This window comes from Lactuca sativa, chromosome 4, assembly GCF_002870075.4.
Source record: "Lactuca sativa cultivar Salinas chromosome 4, Lsat_Salinas_v11, whole genome shotgun sequence".
NCBI classification, from domain to species: domain Eukaryota; kingdom Viridiplantae; phylum Streptophyta; class Magnoliopsida; order Asterales; family Asteraceae; genus Lactuca; species Lactuca sativa.
Genome location: NC_056626.2, coordinates 5,760,726 through 5,787,704, shown reverse-complemented (window position 1 = coordinate 5,787,704; position 26,979 = coordinate 5,760,726). Strand labels below are relative to the sequence as shown.

At 33.8% G+C, this 26,979-nt stretch overlaps 1 protein-coding gene across 1 annotated transcript; it reads right to left on the bottom strand.

Moving 5' to 3' along the window:
* Positions 1-1,346: 1,346 nt before the first annotated feature.
* Positions 1,347-11,372, bottom strand: LOC111893454 (uncharacterized). Its single transcript, XM_023889513.2, has 5 exons — positions 11,104-11,372; positions 10,622-10,651; positions 10,102-10,173; positions 4,554-5,360; positions 1,347-1,552 (listed from the first exon to the last, which is right to left on the bottom strand). Coding segments are annotated over exons 2-5 (906 nt in total). The 5' UTR covers positions 10,648-10,651; positions 11,104-11,372; the 3' UTR covers positions 1,347-1,551.
* Positions 11,373-26,979: the final 15,607 nt, after the last annotated feature.

The window sequence follows — 26,979 nt, the reverse complement described above, 5'->3', positions numbered from 1 at the left end:
GAGGACCGGGTAGGGCATGCTAGACTCATATAGAGGGCTCGGTAGCATTCTAGATATGAGCTGAGGACCAGTTTGGTATGACAGACTCGTACTGAGAGTTAAACACTTATATTCATGTCTAAGGACTGATTGGACTCACGAGCAAGCCAAACATAAGCTTTGGGCCACGAGGGCATGTCACACTTATGTTGTGGGCTCGAGAGAAAACCAGATATGAGTTGTAGGCCTGATAGGCAAGCCAGACTCATTGTGGGCTCAGGGGTAATCCAGTTTTTTAGCTGTGGACCCAATACATGTTATTTGAATATGTTGTTTGTTCGTGTGTTGGTATTTTGGGTGAACTTGCTAAGCTTCGTGCTTACAGTTTCAGTTTAATTTAATGTTTAAGGTGCTTTAGATGATTGTGTCGAGGCAAAGGCGTAACTGTACACATCCTTAGTTTTACAACTGACCGGATCATAGGAGACTCATTTTAAAACATGTTTTGGAAACAATGGTTTTGTAAACACTTTAATTGGTAAATGGGTTGTTTTGAAAAGTTTTAAATTTGTTAAATGTTAGGATGTTACATACATTCTCCTTTAAATAATGTAATAATGTAGACAAATGCAGCATAAATACAATAATAGCTTAAATTATCGTATAAAATTTATAACAAATAATCATCTTATTTTTTAAGATTAACTTAACCCCAATGACAAATAAGAAAGGATAATAAAGGGGCTATGATGTTCTCTAATTGGAAATCCATATTAAATAAATAATGTAACTTTGGCACACGAATAAAGAAAATGTATGCAATGAAAAAACAACATTATAAATTGAGATACTTTAAAAAGAATACAAAAACAAAAAAATATAACAAATATAGAATTTTGTTTTCGTAACAGTTCCAAAGGTTTGCATATAATATTTTTCTTTTCATTTTCTGGATTACTCGGTGCACAAGCCCACGACAAAGGAAGGCAAAAAATGTTGTTGTCGAAGCATAATCATTCATCTTGGCTAAATTTTCTAAAAAGAAATACTTATCATATCATATGCGATGATTTAAAAAAAAAAAAAAAAAAAAAAAAAAAAAAGACTTTCATCCTTCGATTATCATTTTTGTTCTTCTCCAATCCTTTAATTCAGTCATTCTCATACTTAGGTTCTTCTTACCTTTTAAAACAAGCATTCTTTCAAATCCATCATAATCAAGACTCTTGAATGATGTTGCTAACTAGTTTGCCCAAAGTCAAACAAAAACATCTTCCTCGCATGGAGGTGATGGACATTAATGTTAAACCAATTGTTTTCCGTCTCATAATAATTTGGTAAATATTTCACCACGAGCTATACATTCCTAAATTTCAACCAATTTTTTTCATTTTTAAGAGTATAAAGACATCTACTTCATTCAATTTCAAATCATAAAACCATTGTTTGTAAACCGTAAATCGTAATATCCAAAAATCAGATTATAAAACATAATCATGCGAAATATCAAATATAGCCAACAATTTGTGTGCGGTACAGTTAAGCTTGAGTTTTTCCCTGATCAAAGAAATACCTGAAAAAACATTTAAATTCATAACTGTAAGCAAAAAACTTGATAAGTTCCCCAAAACAATACACAAACAATGCATACAATCAATGGATCACAACTTCTTAGTGTTTCACCGATACATACATACAAGGGCTTACGACCTCTCGTCGTTTCACCCATCTGCGATGTATATTTGTGTGTATATGCACTTAAGACCTCTCGGCATTTGGTCTTCAACACGAGTTTGTTGGCATACAACCTCTCGTCGTTTGCTATCAACTCAACATACTGACATATGAACAAATCATAAAGACAAGCTAACAAACATACAGTATATGTTTATCACAAGGATACATATTGTCTACATAGTATAATGAAAAAGCTCACGTGAATTGATACACTAGAGATGAATACTTGAACGTCATCTTAAACAGTCAGCAACACAAACCACCTAATGTCATAAGGGTCAAACCTAAGTCTATGACTCAAAACCTCCAAAGTTTGATCAAAAGTCAACAATCAACAGACCCACACGCCACATACGCTAAATGCTAAAACAGTCAAGTGACTCCTACGCTACGCTTGATGTAGCTAGGGCTACGCACGGCGTAGAGCGGCCAGATTCAAATCTTCATTAAGTAATTAATTCATTAAGCTAAGGGTTTAAATTTCCAAATCTCAATCTTCTAAATGACTTAATGATAAACTTTCCAACTTTATCGATTTCCAAAGCTTAAACTTCTCCAATCTTCCACCGTAATTCAAAATGTAACCAAAAGGGACCAAAATCCATGTGGCTTAATGAGAGTGCATTCATTCTCATTTTTCTTGTTCTAAATGATCAAAAACGTCTGAATGACAACACATAAGTTCCAGAGGACTTAAAACTCTACAATACCAAGATTATGGGACCAAAATATGCTAGAAGGCTAGATTTATAAGAGTAGAATCATAAAGGTATGAACTTTATACCTTCGATAGGTGAGAAATGAAGCACAAGGTCTAGATCTCCATTGGAAAGGCTTCTCCTTGTTTCACAATGACTTCCCTTTTTCTCAAACTTCACAAATACACACTCCATAGCTCCAAACTCTCACAATAGGATGAGGGTTCGCTCAAAATGTAACAAAGGGACAGAGGCTTTAATAAGGAAGGTTGCAAAGAGAGTTAAGGATCTTAAATAGGACTCAAGACGTTATGGTTAGTATTTTGCGTTGCATCGGCTAGCCTTGGCATAGCCTTACCTTACGTCCGACATATGACCTGTGACCAACTTTCACCCATCTACACATCGTGTGGGGAAGCTCTATGTGTCGTGTAGGGCCAAATTCCATATTCATGACATTAGTAAAGATTAACTTCACATCTCAAGATTTATAGTGTTACAACTCTCCCCCACTTAAGCTAGATTTCGTCCTCAAAATCCACCGTCGCTAACAACCTTACATGTGGTCGACATACACTACATTAAGTTTTTTGATTTTGCGTTGGAGGTTACAAAGCTGCTAATGACTCGTCATCAACCAAACAGTTGTCTTGACAACCTCCTTCCAACAATCCCTTTTGTGTAGGGTGTGATATTGAATTTCACGGAACTTGCCCTAAATGGCTTCCTGAAATTACTATCTTCATACAAACCGCTAACCTCTTCATAATCATCTATCCCGGTGTTAAGAACCTAACTAAGCTTCCCACTAGCACGCCATTAGTGCTTCCCAAATTTGTTGATTCCTTCTTCTCGATATTACATATCAACTACGCTCATTCATCCACGTTATCGACATACAATATAATTATATCAATCATTAATAATATTGCTTGCCATAAACTCATATCCTCTATAGTTCCACTATAGTCTAACGTCACCCTACTAACAAATATCATATCACCACTTGCCACATACACTTCACTAATAGACTTCACGCCAGTCTCCATACGACCTACACACTATACAAGTAATGTCCCCAAATCCTACAACCCGAACTACTGTCCCTAATTCCCAACATACATCTGATAGCATCTTGAGCCTACAACTAACCCAATGCATAAGATTTGTACATCGACGAATGCTAAAGTCTAACCATACATCAACACATGAATGTTATGGGGCAACCATAGTCTTACATCAACATACAAATGTTATGGGGCAACCATAATTACATCAACCCATAATCGTACAACTACCAAACAAAAGACCATTCATCATAGGACGTGAAACGAACCTCAATGAAGGAAGCTTGGGATAAAAAAAAAAAAAAAAAAGGCAGGTGTTTAGACTGTCTCATATCCCCACGCCCTAACTAGATGAGAACATGCAGAGGAATCACCAACAAACCCTGAGACCCACTGCCATCCTCAAGAGTAGACCGCACACACATCAATCCTAATACTTTACGGAATATCTAACATTCTTCTTGGGAATTTCATTCGAAAATCTTCTCGTCTTAGCTAACTTGACGAACATCCTGCTTCTCTTCTCTTCTCAGGAAAGTCAATGTCAATGATAAATATAATTGTCGAGCCTCGCATGATGATACCAACGAGATTGATCTTGGATCACCACAACGCACCCTGAAATTGGTCGAACAACACCTCAAACCTTGGTAACGGTAATGTTTATTCTTCATGAGCTTATAAAGCTCCCTATAATAGTGTGCATCCTATCGAACCATCCCTTTTTTTTCGACAAACCAAAACTCCTCAAAGTGAACAATTTGTCCAACGAAATTCTTGTCCTTACATCCTTTGAAGTTGTGTGGGCAACCCATGCCCTCAGTGCGAGACGTTATGGTACTACGGCGAACAGGAACAACATATCAGAGACTTACAGCTCGATCCTAAACTTCACCTGCCCTCCATGGCATTCCCGATAATCCATCGGTAAAATCATCGCGAACTTACATATAATAGATCCATCGGCAAATAGAATCAGGGTAGGCACAAAAGTGACTAGAGGCATTCTGATTCACATACGAACAATAAACGCATACTAAAACGATAACATAATAATAAAAGGAATACTTACTAGTAATAACGTCCGGTGGGAAAAGCATCACCATACCAATAGCTTGGATAATCCCTCGTCATGGCACCAGAGGTCTCCGCCCAACTTTGGCGCCCATCCACAAAACGCAATATCTCAGGTGTCGGTGTTAATGTCGACACCCCCGCCAGTATGGGACACTCGGCTTTAAGGTGGCCAGGCTGGTCGCAATGATGACACCTCTTCTTCTTTTCCTTGCAATCTCGACTGAAATGACCTTCCCGTCCACATTTGAAACACCATGTTCCATAACACGTACCCTCGTGCCTCTTCTTGTATTTATCACAATGATCGCAGTTCCCTTGGCCTAGGTCAGACTCGATTCGGGACGAGCTCTCCTCCTGAAAACGGATCAAAAACTCCTCCCATGACATAGCCTCCAACTCAGCCACAGTAACAGACTGGATGATCGTGCTCCAGCAACCGATCGCCGCATGGCGTAACAAGTACATAGCGAACCGGACCCTTGCCCTTTCAGGGCAGAAACCTGAACAAAAAGCACTCTCCATTTCCTCTATCCATCGCATGCTAAGAATTCGTTCCTTCCTTCCCTTGAGCATGGAAGGTTGACACACAGACATGTCACGGCAAGTGACATCCCAAATTCCCAATTGTCTTGCCCATCCAACATTTGGATGCCTTTCGTTGAAGATATCTAACAACTCCTCTGTAAGTCTTGCCACTGGGACTGAAATCGCGTCGGACAAGGCTCGTGATATCTCCGACGCAATCAATCCTCGTAGGTTCGAGTCACCCGGACCTGATATGTCATGCCTATACTGCCCCATACTGAAGAAAACCAAAAGAAAAAGGTCAGAACGCATTCATAATGTTACCCACATATGACCAAGTACATGTTCCACAAAAACATGACATACTGCCTTCCACACCTATTCGTACTTGTCCAAGAGTTGCCCCAAAGTTCTAAGCCACTTTTAACTATCAACACAAGATGTCCTATCACACACGTATGTACTTATACCAATACACAATAACAATTTCCTAGATTCTCTAGGATTCCCCCACTAACCTAGCAACGAAGAAGTCTCTTTTAGAATCGATATGTCGCCTCATGAATGCATAGTCGTATGTAATCAAGAACTAGATAGACAGTCGAATAAGCGAATAAAACATAACACTTCAAATAGCACATAACAGTCAAACATCAAACAAAAGGTATCACAATGATCAGGTAGTTCTAACATGTAATTCCTAATAGATCCTTAGTCTACCAACAAGCATGCATTGCTAACAGATAACATATCAACAAATATAACAATATGAGCATATTTTGGGAATCACTTTCGTTTTCGAGCTCCATCTAACTGTAAGCGTCGCATCTTTCACCTTTGTGCCAAACGTTTTTATTTAAAAGTTTTGTAAAAATTTCTCAAATCCTCGTTTTAAGTTTAGACACATGCAAGCATTAATCCAAATCGCTCAAACCAAGGGTCTGATACCACCTTATAACGTTTTTAAAAGAATATAAAGACATCCATTTCATTCAATTTCAAATCATAAAACCATCATTTGTAAACCATAAATCAATGTATCCAGAAATCAAAGTATCAAACATAATCATGTGGAATCTCAAATATACTCAACAACGATGAGTGTGTGGTACAGTTAAGTTTGAGCTTTTCCCCAAAAGAAAATACTTGAAAAAACATCTAAATCCACAACTGTAAGCACAAAGTTTAGTGAGTTCCCCAAAATACCAAATAAAACAATACACATACAATGCATACAATCAATGGATCACGACCTCTCGCCGTTTCACCAATACATACATATAAGGATTACGACCTCTCGTCGTTCACCCATACCTATATATAAGGGCTTACGACATCTCGTCATTTCACTCATCTACGTGTATCTGGACTTACAACCTCTTACATTTTTCATCTTTAACATGAGTTTGTAGGGCACACAGCCTCTCATTGTTTGTCATCAACTCAGCATACTAACTCAACATACTGACATATGAATAAATCATATACGAAAGCTAACAAACATACAGTATATACTACATTTAGTCTACTCATACAACTTTACTCTAACAATACTTACATCATATCATATAAAGATACATATTGTCCACATAGTATAGTGAGAAAACTCACATGAACTGATAAGCTGAAGATGAATACTCAAACGTGCTCTCAAACACTCAGTAACGCGAACCACCTAATATCACAGAAGTCAAACCTAAGTTTATAGTTCAAAACATCCAAGTTTGACCAAAAAGACACCAGTTAACAAACATACACGTCATGTGGCCTACATGTATGGTTAAAAAGTTAAAGGGTCAACAAACTTACACGCCGCTCAAGACCTTATGATTTAGGTTTTGGGCTCCAACAACTAAACTCAACATAGCCTTGCCCTACGCCCGACTAAACGCCAAGCCCCATGACCATCTTATACCCATCTACACGCTGTGTAAGGAAACTCTACTTGTCACATATAGCCAAGTTCCAAATTCACAACATTAATAAAGATTAACTTCATATCTCGAGATTTATGGTGTTACATGAGCTAATATATCTATTTCCTTTAGCAGTTGGGAGTTACAGTTTGAATAGTTTGAGTAAACAGCTACCATTGTATTTGTTGTTAATGGCTTAATGGATCTATGGAACGAAATTAACCTATCATACAACTTTTAGATCAATTTGATCTCAAATATATATATATATATATCATCGGTAGAAATGTAAGTATGTTGCTATATTAGATAAAGAAAAGTAACATTAATAAAAAAAGTAAAAAATTATTTATTTTTAAAAAAAGCTTACACACGTACTCGCTACTCTTACTCTTATATTTACATCTTTCAACCTCAAACAAGACATGAATCATCAGCGTTCGGTTGGGGTAAGCTATATGTCAATTATTGATGTTGATAAGCCAAAGACTTTTTTGTAAATTAAATAATAATAAATGAATTAATAAAGGTTTAGATTATTTATTTATATTAAAATAACTAGCTTAGACTTAAAAGATAAAATAAATAGGAAGAAACTAAAGATTACAATATAGTCCATCTTCTTGAGGGTTGAAATTGAATCTTTTATTAACTTTCTTGTTAGAATGTTGGTAATTAGGGCAAAAATCTAAAACGTTGAAGTTTCATTAAAAGGCCTTGTGTAATAGTTATGGAAGGAAATATAGATCAAAGGGACTTTAAGGTGTTAACTGGTCCTGATTTAGCAAATATTGAACTCATGAATTTGGCTTTCGAAACATGGTTGATCAAAATCCAAGGTGACGTGTCGTTGTTCAGTTGTGCAATACATTACATAAAATAAGTAAAACCATTAAACTTTGGCCCAAATTAGGCAATTTTTAAGTGGGTGGTAAAATCGTAATTTGAGCCAACGTTTAATGATTTTTATGTATTTAATACTTGTATAGTATTTAATGTTGACCAGATAAACATGTTGCTTAACGTGGTAAATTTCAAGTTTTTTTTCAAACCTTGCTTTCATGTATTTTTTTGAAAATGGGTGGTAAAACCATATTTTTTTGTCAAAGTGCAATGGTATTTTTGTAACTAACCATATTTAGATATTAACAATAGAGATTAATTGCACCATCTCATAACCAACACAAAGGAACTAATTGGCTCTCCCTCACTCTCTCTAATACAATCCCTTGACCCTTCTTTACCAACCCTTGCTCCCCTCTCTACAAACAAAACATCATATCACTTTGCTTCCTCTACATATTCCTATGATGATTCCTCTGGAGTAAAGATTGCAAGGACCCCTTCCCATATATTATTTGAGATGAAAACACTCAAGAAAAAACAATACGATCTTGGAGAAAACTCTACTTTTTCTTCAAGCATAAGGGTATGTATTGATGATTCTTCATCATAAATATTAATACTTTTTTGATTGTTTGAAAATTTAATGGAACTAATTAAGTATTAGGGCTTTCTTATATAATTGTTCCTAATTTTGTAGGTTTACTAGGGTTTTATAATTAAAGTTTGTCGGGTCTCGTATGTTTTAGATATAACCAAATATGGGTCTCAAATTGTTGGACATACATAGATTTTGGAGTCGATTAGTGCATGCAATGCATGCAGTTTATTGTCTTTTACATCAAGTGCCTAATGATGTTTTTCTAAGGATTTTAAGGTGCTTAAGACCCTTCTACGTAAGGTGTTTTAGGTTGTTTTTTTATTGGCATAGACTATAATACAAAAATAATCAAGCTTGGTGTTTCAAAGTGCAATGGCTTAATATAAATAAATAAAAATGCATTGTCTTAATAGTTTGACGGTATAAAGGTATAACTAAAGTATTATTGCAATGCCTTTGTAGGAAAATATAAATTGGAAATATAATGCTTGATCAAAATCAAACAGTTTTAATGTTTCAAATTGTAATGATTAACAGGTTATTGAATGTATAACGCTATAAGTGAAACTATAATGCTAAATTTGGTTAGATTTTCAAAATACAAGGGCATAGAGATAAAAGGTTGAAAATATAATGTTATAATTGGTAACCAAAATAAAAAATAAAAAGTTTAAGAATTTTATAATCCAATGTCTTAATAGTATAATGCCAAAATTGGTAAGATTTTCAAAGTACAATGTTTTAATAGAAAAAAAAACAAGAACGTTGTCTCGATGATTTCATTGTAATAAAATGAAAAAATTATGATATAAGCTTTAAATAAAGGAAATTTTAAAAAAATGATTAAATTTTAATGTCCTAAATAAAAAATGGTACAAGTTGTACCAAAATAAAAAATAAAGAAAGTATTTTCAAAGTACAATGTTTTAATAGGTTAGATCTTGAAAGTATAATATTATAACTGGTTAAATTTTCAAAGTCAATGTCTTAATTAAATTACAATATCTTAATAAAAATTGTTGAAAGTATAATGTTATAGTTGGGTAACCAAAATTTAAAAAAAAAAAAAAAAAAAGTTAAGACTTAAAATAAAATTAAAACTACAATTTTCAAAATTGATTAAATTATCAAAGTGCAATGTCTTAATAGGAAAGAAAGTTAAAAGTTCAATGTCTTAATAAGAACAAATTTGAAAATATAATGCTATAATTTGTAACCAAAATTAAAAAAGTTGAGATTTTCAAAGAATAGTGACTTAATAGCAAAATAAAAAGAAAGCAATATGTTAAATATTGAAAGTATGATGCTATAACTGGTTATATTTTAAAAATACATTGCCTTAATTAGGGGAGTATTTTATATTACCATGTCCTAAATCCTAAGAGGAACAAGATTTTAATTACAATTGTTGCAGATCACTATCTAAGGCAATGAGGTCACATCATGGGACACTATGTTCTTATGTGTTTCTTCTTAACAACATTCATTATCGACATACCAAACTTTTGAGACAATACAACAAAGATTGATCATTTTCACCATATGTCCTAAATCCTAAAAGGAAAGAGATTATAATTACATTTAGTTACAATCACTATCTATGACAAAGAGGTTGCATGTATATTAAGGAACAAACAGAGTAAAATTTAGTCACATACCTTGGCATCATATATATGGTTGCTTGGCTTTTTCTTAGATTGGTAGGAGTTCTCTCAACTAATCCGGTTATCCTATCAAAAAGATGATGCTTTAGATAATAATAATAATAATATTGATACAGGTAGAAAAACATAAATTAAAATAGGTGAGCTGACTTTACAATCTTCAGACATTTATATAAAAACATCATGCAAAGATTACATTGACTAACTTTACAATCTTCAGATATTTACATAACATGGTGCAAAAGCTTCACTTCCTTCTGTGTAACTTTTTGTTTTTTAACCTCAATTCCAACAAGACACTATTTGAAATCAGAAACCAAAACTTCTATTGTATGCACCCCCAGAATTTCGTTTTTAATTTGAGTAATCACTTTCATCTTCCTTTTGAAATCAGAAACCATAGTTTGTCACGTAACAGTTTCCTTGAAATTTCTTAGAATGGTATTCACAATCAAGAACAAAAGGCAATCTGAATTAAATCCACAAACTAACAAGTATGCATATGTTACTCAACTGAATTGGAAATTTTGAACATTGCATAAACCTGGCCCAAGAACATAATCATAAATTAATTAAAATAAAGAATAACATAAGAACAATAATTGAGGCTTAGCAATATCGATTTCCCCTATAGTGGTGGTGGGTTTCAAGTCCAAAATTAATAAAAACAAATTATCATTGGTCAAAAAATGTCATCCTTTTCTGGATTACACTAATAACGCTTAACAAAAAGGACAAGAAGCAAAGAAATCAAACACGAAATTACAGATTTGAATAAATGGAAGAACTTGATGATAACCGATCACTTTTCAACAACCCTCACAAATTAATTTGAGTTTCAAAAATAATACGACGATGAACATTGAAATAGTGGAAAAATATATATACTTATTTATAAAAAAAGAAAAAAAAAAAAAAAAAAAAAAAAAAAAAAAAACAGTAGGCGTGTGAAGATTGGGAAAACATAAATTTGCAATTGATGACCAGAGAACTCACGATTCGGTTTTGTCTTTAGATGTAGAAGAGAAGTAAGAATAGGTGTCGCCGAGATGACTATTCTTATGAGAAGACGGAAGAGGCAAAGCGTTCGCACGATTAATAAAAAGGAGAAAGAGCGGCGGCAACCGGTATTGAAGGGATGATATTGATCTGGGGTCGAATGATGCAATTAACCACCGGTTGTCATTTTGGGGCTCTTCCTTACATACGGTGGCATCTAGGGTTTTTTTTTTTTTAGGGTGTTTGGATTTGGTTATTGAAATAGCTTATTTGTTTTATTGGTATTTTTTAAAAGTCAAAGAAGTTAAAAAAAATGTTTGGAGGTGTATATATATATAAAAAATGTTTTTTTTCTCTGAATATATAAAAAACAGAAATTAAAAAGTAAGAATAGTTGGCTTTTTGAATGAATTTTAACTTTTTGAAATTACCTTTATATCCTTAAACTATCTTAAAATAGCCATATTTTTTTATTTTTGGTTATTTTGCATGTATAAGATAAACCAAACATTTTTTAAAAACAATTTATCAACTTATTGACTTTAACAAATTGAAATATTTTTTTTTAAAACTCATTTTCCTATCATCATAAATCTATAAGCACTTTTGGCATTAAATAAGCAATCCTAAACTCTCTTTCATGTCTTTAGTCTTCATAAAAAAAATGTTTTCTTAAAGTCTTTATAAAAACGATCAGTGGTGTTGGTGTTGGTGAGGTGAGGGTAGTGTTGGCGTTGTTAGTGGCGGAGGTGGTGATGGTGGAGGAGGTATCGAAGGTGGTGAGGGGTAGTGGTGGAAATGTTGGTGGTGGTGGTGAAAGTAGTAGAGGAGAAGGTGGGGGTGGCAACAAAGTCGTGGTGGTGGTGGAGGTGGCAGAGGCAGAAGTAGGTGTGGTGGAGGCGAAGGTGGCAGAGGAAAAGGTGGGAGTGGTGGTGAAGGTAGCGAAGGCAGAGACGGAGGTAGGGTGGTGACAGCAGTTTTGGCAAAGGCAGAGGTAGCGGTGACAAAGTTGGAGGCAGTGTGGCATCTTCTCCATTTTCAATTTTGTTCCATATAGCATAAACAACATGCCTACATGAAAAACCTGTAATCTCCCATAACCTACAAGTGTAACTTCTTTCATTTAGGTTCACCACATACTGATCCTGCCATGTGCTTGCGACTTGTTACTTTCCTGCCCCATTATACTTAGCTACATACTTTGCTGCTTGAGTCTTAATCTCCTCTAAAATTATATAGTTGCAGTAGTACTTAGTTCCCCTTGACACTTATCTATTTCCTTTTGCACAACACACAATCTCTTCATGAGATACTCTCTAATAAACTCTAAGCAGGTGATGATTGGTTTATCCCTACCTTCCTCTATCTTAGCATTAAATACCTCACAAAGATTATTCAACAAACAATCAGTATGTGCCCTACCTGTGAAAAACATATTCAAAAAGAGAAATTACAAATTTTATATTAAAACATAAAACTCAACAACTTCTAAATGACATACCACTGAAGTGAGATTTAGACCATGTCTCTACAGGAATCTTACAAAACCAAGCATGAGCTTCATCATTCATTTTCTTCAACTCATCCATTGCATATTTAAAGTGATTTAATGTTGTTGATCTACCACATTTCCAAACCAAGTCACTCAACTCTTTTCCTTTCCATTGTTTCTTCAAATTCCCCTGAATATGCCTTAAACAAAACCTATGTTCTGCATTGGGGAATACCTTTGCAACTGCTGGTATTATCCCCTTAACAAATACAAATACAGTCAATTTCATTTATAAAAATAGAAAGTAAGCTACACTATCATGAGAAATAATTAGGTAAAACATACCTTTTGTCTATCAGAAATGAAGGTAAAATTTGAATTTGCTCCCAATTCCAGGTCTTCTCCTAACAGTTCCATGAACCAGGTCCAAGAATTAGTTGTCTCAGCCTCTACCACTGCATATGTTACAGGGTATATTCCATTATTTGAGTCTAGACCCACAACAGTTAGTACCTGCCCAGGATATGGGCCTTTCAAGAATGTACCATCAACTCCCAGGAAATCCCTTAACCCAGCTTTGAATCCCAACTTCAATGCACCTAGACATACATATATTCTTCTAAAAGTTCTTGTAGTAGTCAACAAGCATGGTTCATGATACACATCTATCCTAACAGTTGAACCATGATTAGTGTTTAGCAGTTCCAAAGCATAATCCCTCAGATACCCATATTGAAGTTGGTAGTCCCCACTAATCACACGTTCAACCATTTGCTTTGCCCTACCAACCTTTTGAACTGACATACCAAGCTCCAGCTTCTTGCACAGCTCCTCGTGTAAAGCTTTGATTGGAATTTTAGGGTTACTCTAAATTTGTGGAACAATTAAGTTTACTAAATATTTGGAAGTACAAGCTTTAACTGATCTTTTCTGCAAACATTTATGGACATCTTGTGAGCATGGAGTTGACCTACTCAACTCCTTAAGCATTTTTGTCCTTTCATCTTCATAAAATCCTGCATACTGATAATCATCACTTTGAATAACTTCCAACTCTTCATCAACTATGTCATTACCTATAATTTCGGTTTGCTTGTTTAAAATTCCATGTTCATCTACATCTACGGCACTTTGGAATTCACTCATGTCTACATCCACATCAAATTGCAAGTTAGACTCATGTACAATGCAGTCACTATCATCAGAATCATCTCCACTAAAATCAAAACCATCTTCATTCTGACTATAGAAAGCATCTCCACTGTCATCACTTACAATGCCCTCTAGAATTTCCATTTCTACTTGATTGTCTTCACCGTTTGGTACACTGTACTCAACATCAAACTCAACATAAGTTAAATAATCATCTGTAAATGCTTCAAATTCATCGAGTCTTACACTTTGTTGTCCATCAATATCTTCACAAATTGGTTCCTCTACAAGATTGCCTAAATTACCCTTACACACTTCTTCTATGTGGCCCATGATCAATCCTTCATTCCCATCAATGACATTACTTCGTTGGCTAACTTGAGATATAACATATGGAACAATAGTTTTTGAATGATACTGACTTTCATCCATATGTATTACCTGTGACTGGTCAACAACATGGTTGGCATGGTGGTCTAACTCAAGCTTTTTACTACACGATCCTACTTCTCTTCTACAAGGTTTTTTTCTATTAAGTTCCGGTGACACACTCTCAGATTCAGTTCCTCAATAACAACTTTGGAAGGAGACTTAAAATAACTAGCTACCCTAGTCTGACCAATTTCAATATAGACCTTTACAAGTCTGTGCTTAGGGACATAGGAAATCAATTTAAGAACATCTTGGTCATTACCTAAAGGCAATAACCCGTAGTCTAAGGGAAATTCAGGGATACAAAAATGGTAGTAAAGAGTTTGTTCACCTTTGTACCCTAATTCTCGAACCATGTCATCGAGTTCATGGACTGAAAATAAATCAGTGTCAACGTCATCTACGTATGATACAGTACCATCAACGTATTTCCTTCCAGGTGACTTGGTGAAGACACCACTATAGTGTATCTTCAACGTGAAATAGTTATCATATCCCTCTGCAAACACAAAAATATAAAGGGTAAAGAAGATGATTTATCTTCACGAATACATTCAAGGAAAACAAAAACTTAAGTTTTTTTTTATGAAAAATCTTACCGTATCTCGATTGCAAGTCCTTCAAGCACGCATTTTTTTCACGCAAACACCATATTGACAGAACCATTGTCCTTTAGTGTTGTGTAAACCCTAAACCCCAATTTCGTTTCTTGGATGAGAGTAATCTGTTGAAGACGAAGTCACTGTACTCTTGGGAAATGAAGAGTGTTTGGGAGTTGACGTGAAGAAGACAGTGGCATAATCATTTCCCTCAATAAAGAAGAAGGGCACAAATAAAGAAGAAGGGCACAGGTGAAAAGACCGGTTTACCCTTATATTATTTTAATGAAATAAAGGTTAACGGTGGGTTTCTAACGGTGTGAGCGATAAGGATCATCTGTCAAAAGTTTTGAAAGCACAGGGACCATATATGAGACTTTTAAACCACAGGGACTAAACTTCAGAATCTGGGAAAACACAGGGACCATTTATGATGTTTTTTCTTTTTTTCTATTTTTCTTTTCTTTGAGCTCAAATCATTGGTGATTTTATCGACTACATAATCAGGTACTAACTTATCCTTTTGTTGCTTCATAAGTAACATACATAGTTGATATGATGAAGAAATCAATGCACAATAGGACAATAACATTTCTATTAAATTGTTATTTAAATGTTCATTCTTAAACCGCACTCAATGTATGGGCATAATTGTCATTTATATTTTACAACCCTTAACAGGAGGATTTGCTTTTTTTTATTTGTCCTCATTTATTTTGTGATATAAACTTTATATGTTTTAATGGAATTATATGAACCGAATGTTTGGGTGTTGTTATTAATTGTAATGACTTTTATACCCGAAAGAAATCATTGTTTTTCTAATCCACACGCATTGGACTTAAACTGTTATTTAACTGTTCATTTATAATTGTTAGTAGACCTATGTAACCTGTATGTATATTTTTGTTATTCTTGTATGTATTTAACCTAACCCAGTTATCCGTAGTGCTTGTACATCTAATTAAGTTGATTCCTCATCTAGTATTTATTCCATTTTATTCATTGTAATGCGTGAGTTCGGAATATATGGAGATTATCATTAATAAATATTCAATATTTTATTTATAAATGCATTTTATAGCAACCAACTTTTAACCATTGTCATCTTATACCTACAGTGGTTTTCATTTTCTCAGTGGCCTGTTTTTATTAAAAGCATTTTATATCAGCCTACTTTTTGCATCTATAGTTGCTATTTTTATGGAAGTATGATGGAATACACTTTAGTTTTTCCTTTGAAAAAATATTGGAATTAAATTTAGACAATAATGTTAGAGGATGAGAGAAACATCAGGACGTATATTTTTGTCACTCAACTATCTAATGAATTGTGGAGATGAATCTTTGTTTGACTCGTCCATATATTGAAATAAATTTGGAATTATTATGTAAAACTCCAACTAAACAACAATAGAATTATCATGACTGCATTTGTATGTCATAAATAGCATGCTATTTATTTCTTTAACCCAATATTAGATTTCTACTTTTACCATAATTTAAAATTACCAAAAGACTTTCATTTTTTACCGGAATGGTAAATTTGTATTTTGGACAAAAAAAATAATTTTTCTTTTATAACTTTTATTTTTCCTATAAATGTTTTCATCTTGCATGGATGCTAACAAACATTTGTGTGATCGATCTTAATGATGAACATTGGCTTGTGTTTAGAAATCATGGCAAATACTATTCCAAATGATGATGCTAAAGCTTCATGTGAAAGCTTTCGAAGAATCTTGCTCTTGGAGAATAAAAGTTTCGGAATCCATTCGAACGAGAAGAATATAGTAAACGCAAAAGATATTTTTTAATTAACAACATATGATTTAATGTTTTTGGCTCCTAAAATAGTATAATATATGGATTTAGAAGAAGAGCATGCTTACCGACTCCATGGAGTCGGTAGGCATGCTATAAAATGCTTAATATTTTGTAACAATGGGATTAGTAGAAATTTTATCTTAAACAATCATTTAGGATAGTCTACATAAATGTAATTAGTAGATGCTAGAGTGGTTAAGCTTAGTGTCTAACATAAGCTCTATAACTGAATGTCGATAGGACAAGTTTTTGAAGAGGATAAAAATAAACCCTTTCAGTCTATTATATGATGTTTTTAAAAGAACTATTTACTTTATAAAATTTTGGAATTATACCCACCGCAACAAATATATATTGAATATATATATATATATATATATATATATATATATATATATATATATATATATATATATATATATATATTCAATATATATTTGTTGCGGTGGGTATAATTCCAAAATTTTATAAAGTAAATAGTTCTTTTAAAAACATCATATAATAGACTGAAAGGGTTTATTTTTATCCTCTTCAAAAACTTGTACTATCGACGTTCAGTTAGTGGCCAGGTGACCCCATCCCACTAGAGAATTCGAAGTCTACTAAGATAAATCCAAGTGACGAGGTGATCATGTGCCACAAGAACCATACTAATGATGAGTGAGTGTTTTTGTCAGAATGAGTTGTGAATCGATTCCACAGCTCTTAAGATGTTTGAAGAAGACTTGTTTTACAAAAACTCATTTTCTTTATCACAACAAAAGGTTAATGATGATCTCATTAAGTTGTATCTCAATCTTCGCTATGAAACAATTTGAACAAATCAAAGGCTTCAACAATAAAGAATAAAAGTCGTCAGTGAAATTGATTAAACATCTATCACCAAAATCTATTCATGGATTGAAAAGATTACATACATCATTTATGTATAATTCTTTGTCAATCCCTTTGTTCTTTAACTAGTAATAGATAAAGACATTTGCGAATCATCTTCCCATATAAATAAGATTCATATATATCAAATCAATCATGCTCATCTGGTTTCAAAATTTTCATCCTTTTGAGGTTGGTATATATGTTTCATATTTATATATTTATGATGATTATGACATAGATAAGTTTTAATTAAATATCATTTGATTATTTAGGTGTTATGATCATAACTATCAATTTAATGAAAGATTCTACATTCACTTCATAATTAACATTATGAGAAAATATTCTTTAACACATAATACATCGTGTCAGGTCATGAATGTGTACATCCATTAAAAAACAAGTAAACCTATATTTATTCATAAATTTCAACTATTACATGTTTCTATATAATAGGTACAAAATATATAGTTTAAATAAAGACTATATCAACACTTGTTATATCTTCAACACGAAATATCATTCGTTTGTATTTAGTTGATTATTTCTTCCAATCATCAACGCATAATATCTCTTATTTGTGTCACATGAAGTATAACATACTCAAGTGAATGATAGAAAAATAAATAATTCTATTATATAGATATCTTAAGTCTTGTCCAACCCAGACTTCTTCAACTCAATGAGATTAGAGAAGCAATTGCTCTTTCAATGTCCAGTTTCTTCCACAATAGAAACAACATCAATCAGTTAGATCCTTTATTAATTTTCGGGTTCATGCTATACATCCATTAACTGAACTATAAGTATATTTAAGTACACAATCTCTTAGACTTCCTTTATTCAATGCTTGAATAGACTTGAAGTACTTTATAGTGTTCTGGTCGAATGTCTGCTTTACTTGACGAGACATCTGATATATTTCATAATTATCCAAGACTTTCTGTAAGTCAAGGCTAATTACTCAAATATGATGTGAGACATATCAATATCATCACAATAATATTTCCATCAAAGTATCATGATCAGAATGAATGGCTTGCAGAGGGTTATTCAGGTATAGGATCTTTTAGTATATATAATTTATATTTATCCTTAAGGTAGAACATCAAGATTTTATACCAATTATAGAAATTGTAATCATCAAATGTTACTGTATCTTGAAACTCAACAATAGAGAGGTTTTGCTGGGCGTAAGAGTATTAACAGAGTTTAACAAAGTTTCATTAGTATTTCCAATATTTAGTCTTTAAAAAATAATACCTTTTATTGTTTCTTAAAACATTAATTTATTAAAGTCTAGGATCCAAGTATCGAAACAAGTAAATGGTTAGATGACATTTATCCCATAAAATTAATCAAACTCGGTAGGTAGCGATTACCAAATTGCATACGATATGTGACTCCTAAATTATGGGAGCCTAAACAACTATTGCTTAACTTGGCATGTTTATCCCATCTATGTCTCGGACCTCTCATGCTTAGGTGACCTTTATCACACAAGATTCCGATCAAGTTATCTTACTTGAAACAACTTGTAGTATTGTAACTAGTTAGTGACAAGGTGACCCTTCATAAACCAAAAACTACAAAACTACCCTGATCATCATAAGGCAATCCTAATGACCAGGTGACCCTGTGACACTAAGACCATACAAATGATAACGAGTGTTATTCAAAAGTACAACAATGACTTGCATTTTTAGAAAAGGTTTTGTATATGTTTTACAATTATAATTTATAAAAACATGGTCTCATGAATATTGCATGCATCCAACAATTCATGTACCATTTTTTAAAATTCATATCACTTGTTATGAGGTTCTTTAGGTGTCAAATAAAACTTCATTTTATTTTTCCATTAAGCGCGATCAATTATAAACTAAAATCCGGTATTTTAAAGTTTAGCCGTTGATCGGTTTTAAGAACTGGTAATAGTCTTAATAAAACTTCATTTTATATTTAAGACTTGGAGTTTAGGATGAGTTCTAAAATCACACTTTTACATCTCCTTTAACAATCAAAATCTTATGACTTCATGAATTTATAGAATAAACTCATTCTATTTTATATACTCAATTTTATCCATCTTGTGAAAAAAGTCATATTTTGATAAACCAAAACTTGGATGATGATACTTATGTTTTAAATCTCATTTGGCATGCATAAAACATAATATCAATATGTTGCGTTATGTTTAAAACATCAATATCATATATTAAGTTTCGACGCAAAAAATAATTACTATTTTTATTGTTTGTCGTTATAACGATATAAACCGATTTTAGTCTTTTTAATAAAATTTCTTATTTATTATAGGTATATTCAGTTTATATAATGTTTAAACATCTTTTAAACCATTTCAAATATTTTAAATTTAGGTACTTATAAGCTTTACAATAAAACTATTTTCAACAAAAAATCGATTTTTAACCGGTAACCGGTAAAAATGTTTTTATATATATTCATTTATAAACATTTTATGTTATCTTTTAAATATTTTTTAATCAAACTCCAAGTGATATTATTTTTATGATAAAATGTTATTTAGTTTGTAAAAATCATTTTCATACATAAAACATAACATAAAAATAAACATCACATTACATGTATTATAATGTGTATAAACCAAACCATGTCTAGTAATAATTTTGCGAGTCATCACAAGAATTATTAAGTATTTCCTAAAGGACTTAAGGGACACTTCAAAAGGTCTTCAAACTCCCACTTGCCAAGTTAACTCTTGCTTGCAAAAAGACTTCAAATCTTCATGTTGTGAAAGTTGCAACACTTAAATCATTAAGACTATAATTAAACCCAATACCAAAAGTAGAAGCTAATGGTTAGAATTATGGTCTTAAAGGATATCATTTCTACATCTTGTTACATTTAAAAAGAAATACAACTAGTCTAACTAATTTATTACAACAAATGAGCAAATGAAAAAATACTTATTTATCTATCACATCTTATGGATAAATAAATGCCAACGAAACATAACACAAAGGTCCAAATGGTTTGTTTATACACAACAACATATCAAATATTATAACAAACAAATCTTTGTTTATTCTAAGGCAACTTTTATATAACAAAAATGCATGAAAAATGGTTATATATAAAAATAAACAATTTTAACCAAGAAGTTGTCAAATAAGACAAATATGGATTTTTCTTAACCAAAAGAAATTCATGTGTAACACCCTGGTTTTCAAGTATTTTCAAATTCATCCCTTGGTTTTAAATTATAAGTTAATTTGATCCGTAAGTCCAAGAATTATGTCTTGATGCCCTAGTGACATTTTGGTAATATGAGCTGGAGGAGTAAGTTAAGCATACATTTGTGTACGTTGGCATTTTGGTAACACCCCTGGGACGTTTTTGCAAACCCTAATCTTTGAGTGTGCATTTTGGAGCTCAAGTGTGTGCTTTTTGATGTGTTAGCAGAAGAAGAAGATTCTTGGAGAAGCCTTGGTGAAGGAGCAACTTGTGGATTTGGGATTCTTACCTTATTAAGAAGCTCCAGAAGGTATAAAGCTTCAATCTTGCCCTGTTTTTCTTTTAGATCTTGCCATGAGGAAATTATATGTTCTTAGTCCCTTTTCTTGGTGTTAATTAGTATATGCTACTCTCAGACCAATGGATCCATCCTTTCTGAAGAAATGTGGTGCAATAAGTCATAAAAATGTTATATTGGCTCTTTTGGTGCATGCATGGGGTCTTTAGTGGTTAAGACAAGCTAGAATCTTGAAGTTGGGCCTTATTAAGACATGCATGACCATAAAGTTGGAAACTTTATGGTTTGGAACACCTCTTTGGACCTAGATCTAAAAGTTGGACGTTTGACTGAATGGGATAAGTTCTTAATCAAGTTTTGCATGGCCATTGTGTACGTTGGGCGTACCAAGGCGTACGCTGCGCGTAGGTGGTCATTGGCATGATTCCAATCCATGCAGAGTATGCTAAGCGTACATCTAGGTATGCCTTGCGTACTCATCTTGTTGGGTTTTCGAGTTTGGGCTTCAAGCTTTGGGCCACCTTTTGGGCTTGGATGCTTGGCCCCTTATTGGTTCATCTGATTATGAATATTTTGGGCCAAGTGAAGTGTTGCACCTTGGAGTAAGGCCCAAATAAGAGTTGGGCCCGATTTGGAAATTTTGGCCAGTTATGGGCCTTGAGTGATTATTTATTGTTGGGCCATTTGGATCAAGATTTGGGCCTGGTTCTTAGCCCATCTAAGGAAAGGGTAAAGTGGCCATTTACCATTAAGTGTGGATTATTGGTCAAGGATTGTAATCCAATTATTAATTGGATGATTATTTTGTTGTGTTAGTCCGAGGATTTTTGTGAGCTAGCAGTCGGAGGCTTTCAGTGTGATTCAACGGTGTGAGGTGAGTTTTCCTCACTGTTTGCGGGTCGAAGGCACCAATGTCGGCCCTTGGATTGATATCTTGTTGTGCATGTTTTTGTACTATTGAGATATGTTAGATTGGCATCCTGGTAGATAGGATGGTGTTATGCTATAGTGATATGTTAGATCGGTATCCTAGTAGATAAGATGATGTTATACTTTGTGATATCTAAGATTTGTTTATTTGTTTGTTGGCTGGTTAATAGTATGCTTATCTGTATTATGTGCACATTTTTGGTTGGTGGATGAGGCTTCACTGCTTTGTGCGTAAGCTAACAAGCCGGGGCATTCCAACCCGATGGTTGAGGGCCTAGGGTATTCCATCCTGAGGATGATTGAACCCATAGTATGTTGGCATTCCAACCCGATGGTTGAGGGGCTTGGGGTATTCCAACCTGATGGTTGATTGGACCCATAGTATGTTGGCATTCCAGCCCGATGTTTGAGGGGCCTGGGGTATTCCAACTCGATGGTTGATTGGTCCTATAGTATGTTGTTATTGTATATGTGTTATTTGTTGTGTTGGTACTTTGGGGGAACTCAATAAGCTTTGGGCTTACAGTTTTGGGTTATGTTTCAGGTACCTTAGATGATCGTGGGAAGACAAAGGTCTGACCATGTACATCCTTATGTTGTGTTTTGTAATTTTGGGAAAAACTTTGGTGTTAAACTTGTTTTGAGATCTACAGTGTAAATAATTATGATTTTTGGTTGGTTTGAAAAAGTTTAAAATTTTATGAAATTTTATGGATGTTACATCATGCTTGTCTTCCATAAATCAAATATTATAAAACATAAAAAAACCATTCTAACATATAAAAGACGACTCTGATACCACTCATGGGTTTTGATACAAAATATAAGTTTGTTTTTCACAAAAACCACAACGGGATACTTTAAAAATAATAAGTTAATTTTTAGTTCACAACAAAACCAAACCATCAAGAATCCATGTATAGAGGTTAGAATGAAATAAAGACAACCAAAGAGTTTTAGAATGACAACCTTTGAAGCCTTTGAACCCACTTGGTTTTGAGGTGTTGATGAAGATAGCAAAAAAATCAAAGAACATGATTTTCTCTATGTGTATCCATCATCAAGAGTAAGACACTTGGAATGCTAGTCCCTTCTTGTATTATTGAGTGTCTTAGGCTGGAGGGTTTGGTGCCACTGAAACCGCATTCCCTCCCCCGCCACATAAGCGTCATGTCATTTTTTACCACTTAAGTGTGGTTTCTTGCCACACCAAGGTAGTGGTGCCACCCATTCTTTTTTTTTTTAAACTATTTTTATTTAATAAAACTTCTTTTTTTAACTATTTTAATTTAATAAAACTTATTTTTTTAACAATTTTAATTTAATAAAACTTCTATTTTAATAAAAAAAAAACATAATTTTTCATTACTTGAAAATTTAAAAAAAAAAAAAAACATTACATTGCATTACCAGAAAAAAAAAACAAAAACGACACACATGACATTTAAATAATCATAGAAACTTAAAACACACAAATAAAATAACTAAAGCAAATTACATAAAGTCGTTCTCTGAGAACTCGTCTCCGGGGTCATCCGGTGGATCCAAATTAAGGTTAATGTTTTGAACCCCTTAAATGTGTTCCACCAAGTCATTGCGAAGATTGTGAAATGTTTCGGTGCAACGTATCTCTGCTCTCCTGTTTATATACTCTTCGCCACCAATTTCTATTTGCTGTGTCTCTGGTATGGTTTCTTCATCGTCAAACGCACATATCGCTCTTCCTTCGTCTTCAATAATCATGTTATGCAATATAAGACATGTATACATGATTTCTTGAAGTTTTTCCTCCCCTAAATAAGCTGCTGGTTTTTTCAATATGAACCACCGTTTCTTTAGAGCTCCAAAAGCACGCTCAACATCCTTCCTAGCTCTTTCTTGAGCTCTCTTGAATTTCTTTCGTCTAGAACCATGTGGAGCTGTAAACGATTTAACAAACACAGCATACTCAGGATAGATTCCATCGACCATATAATAATCATACTTATATGGCATTCCACGCACTTGAAAATAAGAATCTGGTGCGGATCCATCGTATATGTTGTTAAATATTGGTGAACGATTAAGAACGTTGATGTCGTTAATCGAACCAGGAGAACCAAAAAAGCATGCCAAATCCACATATCTTGTGATGCAATTGTTTCAAGTATGACCGTTGGGTGACCATGATCACCTCGGGTAAATTGCCCATTATATGTTGTAGGGCAATTTTCCCATGCCCAATGGAGACAATCTAAGCTTCCTAGCATTCCAAGAATCCCATGCACACTAGCATGATGAGCTTGCAATTGCAGGATGTCATTACGTGTAGGCTTACGAATATTTTGGACCATAAAGCTGAATCACAGTTTTGTAGAAAAAATGGAGACTATCTCGTGCGATCCTAGTAGACATCCTAAAACTTTCGTCTAACGCATCAGGCGGAATGTCATATGCTAACTGATGAAGTGCGGCCGTACATTTTTGTAAGGGAGTGAAACCGGGTGTACCTCTAGCATCGTAGCGTTATTGGAAAAAATTGCACTCCCTCGTTACATCTTCAACTATACGTTCGAATAAACCTTTGAGCATTTTGAAGCGCCTACGAAAATAATACCCTTGGTAAGTGGCATTCTCTGCAAAATAGTCTTGCACCAAACGTTGGTTGGCTTCTTCACGATTTCTGCAAATATATCTTCGTGTTCTCCGTTGAGAACTTGCAGCTGCGTTGTTACATACAACGTTGTATGTTTGTTCCGCCATTTGAACACACGCAATAGCGGTATAAAAAATAGTCTGAAATTATACAGAAGATGAAGAAGGTGACATTTTTGAGAGAGTGGTGATTTAAAAAAAAATTGAGAGAGAAGAGATTGTGTTGTGAAAAAAAAATGAAGTTGATATGTATATATATAGGAAAGAAAAAGCAAAAGCAAAAGGAAAAAAAATTAAATACTCAACAACCAACAACCGGTCAATCCTTCCCAATTCTCCTCAACCAATCACAGAATGCGGCCTTGAAGGACCGCATTACGGCCAAAACCGCGCAAGACTGCGGTCTGGGGGAGGTGTGCGTGGTCCAGCTGGCGCGAACCGTGGTCCCAAACCGCAGCCACATTGTGCAGCCTTAAACCTTAAAAGTGTTTGACTTAAATAAGCACTAAGGGAGACAACTCAAGGAAGCTTTTAAACCACTAAACCAACTTCAAGAGAGAGAGAGAGAGAGATAGGGTTTTGTCCATCTATTTAAGAGAGGTATTGAGATATAAAAACTAGCCATAAATCATGCAATACATGCCCTTTTATATACTCCATGCAAAGTAAAGCCCAACCATTAAAATACTCTAAAGTATTTCTAGCCTTTAGAAGCATGAAGAGACAAAGCATGGAGGTTGACAAGCAACCTCCATTCTTTTGTATATATTTCGGCTATACCCCTCGAAAGAGGATGGATTCTTTAATTTTTATAAACTCCAAGTATATAAAATATAAACTTTGTCTTTAGGAAAAAGACAAAAGAATCCAACTAATCCAAATACAAGAATTAATATTATTTATTTATAATCACATTAATAATAAATATACAAAATGTGCCAACTTGATAAAGGTGTGACCCTATGGGATAATATATATTAACAATATCACTCCATAATGATTCTTGGACATATAGATTCAACAACTTCAACTCTTTCGTAGGAGTATTTTCATTTTTTGTGGATTCTCCTTTGACTTCATTATAACGAGTTGTGTCTCAAAGAAATAGAAGAGGTTGATTAAAAATTCATCTGTAAATGTTATTGTAACGTCCCAAAATTCATAGAAAAATTTTCATTTTAAAAACAGTTAAAACAATACATCGAGTTGTTCCAAAACCAAACAAAGTGATTATATTATTTAAACATCAGATTAAAACCATGAATAGTCAATGCGGAAAATGTTGGGGACGTTGTGCAGTCGTGTCGGGCCATTCCCTTTCGAACCGAAAGTACATAAAACCATAAACATAAACTCTAAGCACAAAGCTTAGTGAGTTCTCCAAAATACCATATAACATACATACATCGGGCCCTGCCCGACATCGGGACCCACCCAACATCCATCGGACCTCGCCCGATACATATATGCCAATCATATGTGGTGGGCCCCACACAACACATTCATCAGGCCCCGCCCGAGATACATACAAACACATGCAAGAGTCACAAGGACAACTAGCATCCTATAACATAACAATGGGTCGACATTGATACATTCAACCCGTAAATACTTTGAGGAGACTCACCTCAATCCGAAGACAAACCAATCTCTCCCTAGAGTTGCCGAGACGAGAAACCCCCACACTAATCATAAATAAATAAACCCCAATCATCAAATAAATCATAATCCATAACCAAAGTCCATTTACCATAATTACAACTCCTTGGGTAAAAGACCATTTTACCCCTCCAATCTTTGTGATAGAAATGGCCTTTCATAAAAGAATATAGATGACAAATATTTGTTTGTCAATGAAAGCCTCATCATAAACATCATAAACAACAGACATATGTATGTCGTAAATATATGACGTGCACTTTGCACATAGTATTTTTTGACAATTTTTTTTAAATACAAATTTCAAATATAAACATCATATAAAATCCAAATTAAATACAAAATTCAAATATAAACACCATATAAAATCCATAACACCCTACAAAATCCAACACATTTGGAAACATGGACAACTATAGAAAATTACACCATCCTAAAAATCCAAAGACATATGGAAACACATACAACCAAAAGTTGAAGTTCCATACAAATTACAACATCCTACTTTCAAGAGCATATTACTTGCTTGGTTACAAAAAGCTACAATTGGATGCACTTTGTCACCAACATTAGTACATTACCATAACTAGAGTTCCCATATGCACCACCATTGTCAACACAACCATAACTTCTCTTAAAGAACTCTATTACAGTAAATACAAGAATCAATATCTCTCTAGCTTCAAAAAAAATTAGGCCTTTTGACATAAAAGTCCTTAAGTTTCGTTATTTTTGTTGGTTTAGTCCCAAAGATT

Coding starts and splice junctions, on each gene's coding strand:
- LOC111893454 (XM_023889513.2), bottom strand. CDS start 10,647: ATGCAATGTTCAAAATTTCCAATTCA. Junction 10,174..10,621: donor TGTTCAAAATTTCCAATTCA/GTTGAGTAACAT, acceptor TCTTTTTGATAG/GATAACCGGATTAGTTGAGA. Junction 5,361..10,101: donor ACCATATATATGATGCCAAG/GTATGTGACTAA, acceptor GGTTTTCTTCAG/TATGGGGCAGTATAGGCATG.